Below are 9,686 nucleotides of genomic sequence, written 5' to 3' on the forward strand. Positions count from 1 at the left end.
TGAACTCCACCAACAACGGAATTGAACCAATCTTGGCACACAGGACTCCCATGACAAACAGAAAACACTAGAAGGGTTTGGTGGGCATTGACTTTGAGTTTGGGAGTTGTAGTTCACCTACATCCAGAGAGCACTGTGGACTCAATCCAGGATGGATCTGGACCAAACTTGGCACGAATGTTCCATAAGCCCAAATATGGACACAGATGGAGTTTGGGGGACATTAACATTTGGGGGTTTTAGTTACTGGGATTTATAGTTCACCTACAATCAAAGATCATTCTGAACCCCACCAACGACAGAATTGGGGCAAACTTCCCACACAGAACCCCCATACTGAAGGCCATCCAATCCAACTCCCTCCACCAGGGCATGAAAACATAATCAAAGCCTTCCTGACAAAGAGCCACCCAGCCATCGATTAGATAGATAGAAATGATTCACACACACAGAGATATAGTATAGATTTGAAAGGGACCCCTAAAGAAGGACAATTTCCATGTTGCATGTTCCAGAGTAGGCAAACCAGACAATTCCCACATCAACACTGACAAAGAAACAGGAAGAAATACTGTTGACCCACAAGCATAAAAACATTACATATATTAGAAACCAGCACTTTCTCATTACTTGATCTTCCAGGTCACCAGACTGGGTCACAGCAACTTGTGGCAGGGGACAACTAGTTCTTAATAAAAACATCTAGCGAGCTCTACTTCCAAATTTGCATTAGTTGCAGAATTTCATGCTGTAGTCACCTGAAACAATGAAGCAAGATTCTATTTGGCAACAAGTTGGACAATATTTTGTATTTTTGAAGAGAGACATTAAACTAACAAATTCTTATAGATCGTAGTCATACTTACTGAAGACAGACTTTGCATGAACATTATCGATGCCAGTGAAGTTTGCTTTATATGAGGGATAAACAGGCAACCAGGCTCATAAAGCTCAGTTTGGCGTTCAGTTCTGCAATTTCTGATTTCACCTTCACTAATTTGGAATATGTATTGGCCAGTGATACCAGCTGAGCATCTGAAGGATATTTTTAAAATACAGTTAGCATATATGGTCATGTATAAATTGCCTTATGCATAAATTGAGGGAAGGTTTGGGGATCAAAATTATGGATTTTGATATGACACGTGGATAGGCCAAGAGTCATTCCATAGAAAGGGGAAAGTATCAGTGCTGCCTTGGGAGTCCAGCTGCCACCATTTCCCCAGCTAGCCATCTGAAATGGCCAGGAGTGGCATCATGATGGAGAAAGTATAGTGGGGGGCTGTACTTCTTTTAGATCCTCCCAGGATGAACTAAGGCCCCTTCTACACTGCCGTATAACCCAGATTAGCAAAGCAAATTACCCACATTATCTGCTTTGAACTGGATTATATGTGTATACACTACCATATAATACAGTTCAAAATAGATAATCTGGATTTTATTTGGCAGTGTAGAAGGGGCCTGAGTTCCTAGCTTTTGCCATCCTAGTCAACAACAACAATTATTAAAATTACTAGCCATAGCAGTTTGGTCACCTTTTCAAAAAACAATAATGATTCTTCTGAGGGAATTAATATAAATTGTTCAACTTCCTTCCCTTCTTCCTCACCTTGTCCTCTTTTCTTTCTCTCCCACCTTTTTTTTTTATTTCACACTGTCACCTTCCTACCTCTCCTTCAAGGAACAGGAAGAGAAGCGGGATAAAACAAGGAGGGAGTTGGGGCCGAAGGGCAAGATGGGGAAGAGAAAGAGTGGCAATAGGAGACCCTTAGCTTCCCATTATAAAATGGAATGTTCCTGTAAATAAAATTAGTATATCAAAAAGGGAGTGGAAAGCAATAGATTCCCTGGGACATAAATACTAGGACCTGTGTTGCATTTTTTTTAAAACTGCTTTGTTGCAGCCCACCTTTTTAATTCTGTTCACACAGCAGCCCCAACTTCCAAAAGTTAGGCACAACAGTACAAGCTTGTGAACAACCAACCAACCAACCACAAGTATGAAAATCATGAATGTGGAAAGCTGTTTGTATAAATATAAATGGTGTATTGTGAAACCATTGTCTTTGTTCATACTTCTGCTAAAGACTTAGACCAGAGTTTCTCAGTCTGGGGGTCAGGACCCCTAGGGGAGTCGTGCGGGGGGTTTCAGAGGGGTCACCAAAGACTATTAGAAACCACATACGTCTGATGGTCTTAGGAACCCCTTTGGCAGAGAAGGCTGAAGATCTCTCCACCTGTCCTTCTCATCCTTTTTTGGAAATAGATGACGAATCTTCCCACCAAAAGCCCCCCCCCCCCTCCTGCTGTGATTGGCTGGCTCTCAGCCAAGGGGACGGCTGTTTCTGAGACTTCAAGTGGGGAAGGGAGATGCAGGGAGAACTACAATTACCTGGATGCAGAGAGAACTACAATTACCATCATGTTGGGTCAGTCCCCCCCCCCCCAAAAAAAACCACATCAGTATTCAAAGTTGGTCATATTGGATATTTATGCTAAGCTTGGTTCAGATCCATCAGTTGGGTATGCACAATAATAATAATAATAATAATAATAATAATAATAAACCTTTATTTATACCCCGCTACCATCTCCCGCAGGACTCGGTGCGGCTTACAAGAGGCCGAGCCCAAATACATCAATAAAACACAACAACAACAATACAACAATAAATAACTCATAAGCAAAGCAAAACAATAACAATAATCATGACACATTTAAAAATATGTGGCAGGGCCAAATGTAATGATTAAAATTTTAAAAAATGCTGGGCATGTCCAAGTGAAATAGGATGGATATTTTAGGGATAGGTGGGCGTGCAGACATTCCTAGATCTTTCGTAAAGTGCATATGGGACATATTGCTTGGGATTCCTTATTCTGGGAAGGGACACTGGAACATCCATGTTTCAAGCACCTTCTAAAGACTGCCAACATTGGGGCATGCCTGATGTCCTTGGGGAGGGAGTTCCAGAGTCATGGGGCCACCACCGAGAAGGCCCTGTCCCTCATTCCCACCAATCGCGCTTGCGATGCAGGTGGGATCGTGAGCAGGGCCTCTCCAGATGAACAAAGAGATTGTGTGGGTTAATATACGGAAATGTGGTCACACAGGTAGATGGATCCCAATCCGTTTAGGGCTTTGCAAGTAAGCACCTACACCTTGAATTGGTCCCGGAAAATGAACGGCAGCCAATGGAGCTCCTTAAACAGGAGGGTTGACCTCTCCCTGTAAGGAGCACCAGTTAACAACCTGGCCGCCGCCCGTTGAACCAACTGAAATTTCCAGGCCATTTTCAAGGGCAGCCCCACATAGAGTGCATCACAGTAGTCCAATCTGGAGGTGACTAAGGCATGGACCACCCTGGCCAGATCCGTCTTCACGAGGTACAGTCACAGTTGGCGCACGAGTCTCAGTTGTGCAAAGGCCCTCCCGGCCACCGCCGACGCCTGAGCTTCAAGCGTAAGTGATGAGTCCAGGAGGACACCCAAACTGCGGGGCTGTGACTTCAGGGGGAGTGTAACCCCGTCCAGCACAGGTCGCCACCCTATACCTCGATCTGGTTTATGATCAACCAGGAGGACCTCTGTCTTGTCAGGATTGGATGACCTCTCCCAGCAGTTTCATGAAGATGTTAAAAAGCATGGGAAATAGAATGGAACCTTGCGGAACCCCACAGGTCAACGGCCAGGGGTCTCAGCAGGCGTCTCCCAGCTTCACCATCTGGGAACGGCCCTCCAGGAAGGACTGGAGCCACGATAGAGCCGTGCCTCCAAGACCCATCCCGGAGAGTCATACCAGAAGGATACCATGATCGATGGTATCGAAAGCCGCTGAAATGTCCAAGAGAACCAGCAGGGTCACACTCCCCCTGTCCAGCTCCCTGCAGAGGTCATCCACCAAGGCAACCAAAGCCGTCTCAGTGCCGTGGTCAGGCCTGAAGCCAGACTGTGACTGGTCCAGGTAATTTATGTCATCCAAAAAGCCCTGGAGCTGAGAGGCAACCACCCGTTCCATCACCTTGCCCAAGAAAGGAAGGTTGGAGATTGGTCTGTAGTTACTCAGCACCGTGGAGTCAAGAGAAGTCTTTTTCAGGAGTGGTCAAACCACAGCCTGTTTTAATCGCAATTGCTCTGTTGATGTGGGTGAACTATAATTCCCAACCTTCCAACCTCAGTCCCCTCAAAATCTCACCAGTATTCAAAGTTTGGCTTGTTAGGTATGTATGGCAAGTTTATTTGTTCCATCACCAGTTTGTACAGAGTGTTCTCTGTGTGTTGGTGAATTAAAACTCCCAGAATTCAAAAACAGCCCCCCCCCCCTCAACCCCATGTATTCAATGTTGGCCATATAGGTACTATGTCAAGTTTGGTTCAGATTCATTTTTGGCTGGGTTCAGAGTGCTCTTTGATAAATCCCAGCAACTACAACTCCCAAATGTCAAGGTCCAGATCCATCATTGTTTGAGGCCACAGACCTCTCTATATGTAGATGAATGACAACTCCAAAACTCAAAGTCAATGCTCACCACACCCTTCCAAAATTTTCTGTTGGCCATGGGAGTTCTTTGTGCCAAGTTTGGTTCAATTCCATTATTGGTGTTCAGAATGCTCTTTGATTGTAGGTGAACTATAATCCCAGCAACTACAACTCCCAAATAACAAAATAACCCCCCCCCCCTCCGCAACTACACCAGTATTCAAATTTGGGCGTATCAGGTATTTGTGCCAAATTTGGTCAAGTGAATGAAAATACATCCTGCATATCAGATAAATACATTACAATTCACAACAGTAGCAAAATTACATGTTATGAAGTAGCAACAGAAATAGTTTTGTGGTTGGAAGTCACCACAGTATGAAGAACTGTATTAAGGGGTCACAGCATTAGGAAGGTTGAGAACCACTGAGTTAGACTTTGTTAATATAATTCAGTTCAGCCATTTCTCTTCCTTTGTAATTTCATGTTCAAGGATCACACCCTGGTCCTCAGTTGTGGCCTTTGAACAAGGTTGGGGCCCTTGAACAAGGAAAGTGGCTTCATATTTACAAACCCTCCTTCAGAAATAAAAATTATTGTTAAAAGTGTTCACACATTTCTTTTCTCCCCCTTCCTTCCTCGTATTTAATACTAGAAGGGAATAACATGGCTGCTTCTTTGAAAACTATGCCTTTAGTATGGTACCTTGTTGCTTCAGACTTGTTTGCTCCTGTAGAATAGAAAGGTGCATCATTACTGTATTCATCAAAGACACCCCATCTGAGATGAGCCCATTCATGGACTAAGACTCTGCCTGTGAGAAGCCAATAAAAACAAACTTAAGTGGAGCAGCATTATTTTTTGCTGCATGTTCTACTGCAACCCCCCTTCAAAGATCTAAATAAGATTGGAAATTATTTAGATCAGAAAAGGAACAACTATGAAACAGACAGACAGTCAGATGACTCTTTTGTCTTTAACAGAGTGCAAATGTACACAAGTGAAGTTACTCTGGATTCTAGTATTGTGAAATAGACATCCTGTGCCTGTATTCACTCATTGGGCAATATATTCAAGGGTAGCCATGTAAGCCATAAAGTAAAATAAAACTAAAAAATAAATCCGCAAAAGTGTGGTACTTTATTGTTCTACCAAAATGTACTTGAAAGCATGACTGGCTTCTTCATCAGGCAAGAGATGATAACGAAATAATGTAGGGTACGTGTGTTAAACTCAAGGCCCACAGGCCAAATTGGGCCATTATATCATTTTATGTGACCCTCCAGATGTTAGATTACAACTCCTGTATTGTTACATTTGAAGATTAGAGTTGATGGGAGCTGTGATACAGTAATATCTGGAAGGCTGTAATTTGTTCTGTTTAGTCAGGATATTGGCTTTTGCATTTAGATACATGGCTCGTGGGCAGGATATCTGACTTTAAAATATCCTTTAACCTTTCCCAAGACTTCAGAATCACAAGAGCTTTTGAGTTGCAATTCCCTTCATCCCTAGTTCGCATGAGGGATAAAGAAAAACTGAGTTGCCATTTAATAGCATCTGAGGACTCAAATTGAGGGGAAACTAAAGAGCACTGACTACTATGTCACAAAATTATAGCTGGTTCCCTGTATCCATAGAAACCCAGTCCATGGATTCAGTTGCCCTTTGAAGTCAACCATAAGGCTCAGGTAGCCCTTGGTGAAAATGAGTTTAACATCTCTGATGTAAGGGGGGAAAAGTTATGGCAAAAGGCCTACATTCTGTATCAGGCATTGTTTCTGCTGAATTTCAGAAGGATCTCCCCTCTTATGAGATTCTGGGGACTGAGACAAGTTTATATGATTTTAAACATATTTTGCCTGATGAAGAAACCACTAGAAGTTCAAAAGTGTGCATCAATGTCTATTTGAATAAATAAATAAATTGCAAAAAAAAAAGTGTGCTTCACTAGGCAATGATCAATTAGTTCCTTCTCCCAACCTATGCCCCTTCCACACAGCCCAGAATATCAAGGCAGAAAATCCTACATTATCTGAGTGTGGACTCAGATAACCCAGTTCAAAGTAGATATTGTGGGATTTTCTGCCTTGATATTCTGGGATATAGGGCTGTGTGGAATGGTTCCTAGTCAAAAGTGTGAGAGAGCACCTCATGTGTGTAACAATAGGTTCAACTCAATCGTTGTCTTTTACCTGGTTTAAAGACATATGATAAGGTATGCTGGCAAACAAGACTAATTCACTTTGTTTGAGAAAGATTTTTTTGCAGCTTGAACATTGCTAATGGAATATTGCTAATCCTTACTACATTTAGTATCCTGTGATTTTTTTTTTAAAAAAAGCCCTTGACTATGAGTTTGAATTAAGATATATTACCTCGTGACCCATAGAAGCCGAGAAAATGGTCCTCTATCAAGAAGTCAGAGGTGAAATGAATGTAGCGTCCCTTTATGCCACACCCTCCATACTGCAAAGTGTAAGGATCATCTACAAATTTCAAGAAAGGTTCTTCCACAATGATATCTGCCTAAAATGAAATAGGACCTGTTTTAGAGAGCACCATCAAAGTAGATGTACAAGTAGCAGAAGCCAAAGAAGAGAAGAAAGAAGACAATTATAATTATGCCCCCTTCTACACTGCCATATAATCCAGATTATCAATCCAGATAATCCACTTTATCTGCTTCAAAGTGAGTTATAAGAATCTAAACTTCCATATCATTCAGATCAAAGCAGATAATCTGGATTTTATATGGCAGTGTATCAGCGCCTATGAAGATTTGTTTAGAATTAAGTCTCAATGTAATAATCTTATAACCAAATAAGGACATAGTGCTTGAACATAAAATAAGCCTTTAAAAAATCAGGATAAAAGTGTAAATAAGACAGTCTCTTATTTATTTATTTACTTCCTATATTTATATACCGCCCCTCTCAGCCCAGAGGCGACGCGGAGCAGTTTCAAGGTATTTTTTGCACAACTATAAATACAATTTGAAAGCTGTTTCTCCATTGTTTCCCATTTTACCTTAGCAACTGACCTTTAGAGGCATATGGCCCCTAGGTAAAACTAGAAATTATCTTTGGTTGTTATGGCTTCGAATATGCCTATTATTGATACTTTATTAATTGATCTGACGAATCCTTCTTTAAAGCTGTTATCACAACCATAAGAACATTATATTGTGCACAACCCCAATTCTCTCAATAACTACTGTAAAGAAAGTTACAGCATTCAAAACATTATAATTATATCTATAATACTTTATTTTTATCCCGCCTTTCGTCCAATATAGGAACTTGAAAAGGGGGGCAAACATTGCATTTAGATTTGAAAGGATGCTTCCCACTTACATTCTCGTAGGATTCTCTGGATACCCTTTTGTATTCAGGTTTTGATGCCCATGTTGAAGGTATTACAATTTTTATAGTCCTGAAATAAAACCTCTGTTGTGAAGCATGGTAGAGATAAGAAGAAGCCTCTTTTAACATATCCTAACAAGAACAAATGGGAGAAAACATTATTATTATTATTATTATTATTATTATTATTATATTGATTTATAACCTGCTTTATTTATCCAAAGAGGACTCAAAGCGGCTTGATACAAAAGCATTAGTATACAATTTAAAATATACAAATATGCAACCATGAAAACAGAATTAAACACAAACAAATCCATCAAAACATATTCAAAGTTAAATATCACAGTATCTCCTGACTAAACACCTCCATCTCTTAAAGCCTATCTGAATAGAAAGGTTTTAGCCTGCTGCCGGAAGGACAACAGGGATGGTGCCATTCTGGCTTCCCAGCACAAGGAGCTGCAGGTCCTCTCTCTCGTTCCACCAACCGAGCTTGAGCTGGAGGTGGGACTGAGAGAAGGGCCTTTGCTGAACATTTCAGTCCCTGGGCAAGTTCCTACAAGGGGATGCAGTCAGCCAAATAGCATGGACATGAACCATCTAGGGTTGTAAAGGTCATAACCAGCACTTTGAATGTACCCAGAAACAGACTGGCAGCCAGTGGAGTTGCTGTAACAGGGGAGTTGTCTGCTCCCTATAGCCAGACCCAGTTAGCAACCTGGCTGCAGCTCTTTGAACCAGCTCAAGTTTCCCAGCACTTCTAAGAGGCCGCCCCAAGTAGAGGATGTTATAGTAATCCAGATGGGATGTATTCCCTCTCTCTGCCAACCTTTCAATCAGCAAGTTCAGCAGCTCAGAGATTTAACCCGCTGCACCACCAGGGGCATATATTCCACTTGAAATCAGATAATCCAGAATCAGATACTGGATTATATGGCAGTGTAGTTCTAACCTGACAAAAAAGTGCACAGAATATCATTTTACTGCAATTTTGGCCCCTTCTACACTATCACATACAATCTAGATTATCTGCTTTGATAATCTGGATTATATGGCAGCATGGAAGGGGCCTATGAGAGGATTTACAGTAACAACCTGAAACACCGGTCTATGGCCACTCCAAAATAATAAATAGTACTAGTAGTAATAATAATAATAATCTATTTTTTACTCTTTTCTCTTTGTGGTTCTGGTTAGCTAAACTCACCAATGGCTACGCTGCTACAAATTCAATACATCAACCTAATGTAGTGGTTTTACCTTTAAGGTGTTAATGATTTTGGTGTTTTCCGCAATGCTGGGGTGAATGCCAATCACGACATCTTCATATCCACCATTGTTGAGCTTTACAAGGCTCCCCTTCGCCCCACGGAGCAGCAGCAGCAACACCAGGAAAAGGTGCCACTCTTTCTGCGCCATCTTCGCTTGTGCCAGGCTCTATCTCGTCTTGGGCAGAAATGGTGGCACAGAGGGGTAAACAATGCAGCTGTGTAAACACATACACACACATACAAAAAGAAACCCTCTGTTACGTTTAACCGGTGTTTTATGACAGGCTTTGTTCTGCCGACAACATCCAGGCGCTTGCTCCTGTCAGAAATAAACCTGTCACCAGTCCTTAAGAATACTTCTTAGGGAGAGGAAGAGAAGGCCTCCGCCTCCCTTGGGTGCTTTGGAGCGGCCCTGAGGCAGGCTTGTCAAGGCCGGCCTTGTCTCCTTGCTCCATGAGGCAGATCCTCCATCTGTCCGGTGGTTTGCCGCCAATCGCTATGTTGCTGAGGGGATTGGGGCATGGGTAGGCCTTGCAGCCTCAGCAGCCCCTGCTTGCCCTATTGG

General features: G+C 42.1%; 1 protein-coding gene across 1 annotated transcript in view; it reads right to left on the reverse strand.

The window, feature by feature from the left end:
- Positions 1 to 9,307, reverse strand: part of LOC132773406 (calcium-activated chloride channel regulator 1-like) — a 31,792-nt gene extending 22,485 nt beyond the window's left edge. Inside the window, exons 1-5 of the mRNA XM_067467055.1 lie at positions 9,111 to 9,307; positions 7,839 to 7,979; positions 6,861 to 7,011; positions 5,188 to 5,296; positions 867 to 1,035 (exon numbers count right to left, since the gene is read on the reverse strand). Coding sequence (XP_067323156.1) covers positions 867 to 1,035; positions 5,188 to 5,296; positions 6,861 to 7,011; positions 7,839 to 7,979; positions 9,111 to 9,269 — 729 coding nt within the window. The 5' untranslated portion in view covers positions 9,270 to 9,307. The remainder of the gene's footprint in view (positions 1 to 866; positions 1,036 to 5,187; positions 5,297 to 6,860; positions 7,012 to 7,838; positions 7,980 to 9,110) is intronic.
- Between the last annotated feature and the right edge of the window lie 379 nt (positions 9,308 to 9,686).

This window comes from Anolis sagrei, chromosome 4, assembly GCF_037176765.1.
Source record: "Anolis sagrei isolate rAnoSag1 chromosome 4, rAnoSag1.mat, whole genome shotgun sequence".
Taxonomy (NCBI): domain Eukaryota; kingdom Metazoa; phylum Chordata; class Lepidosauria; order Squamata; family Dactyloidae; genus Anolis; species Anolis sagrei.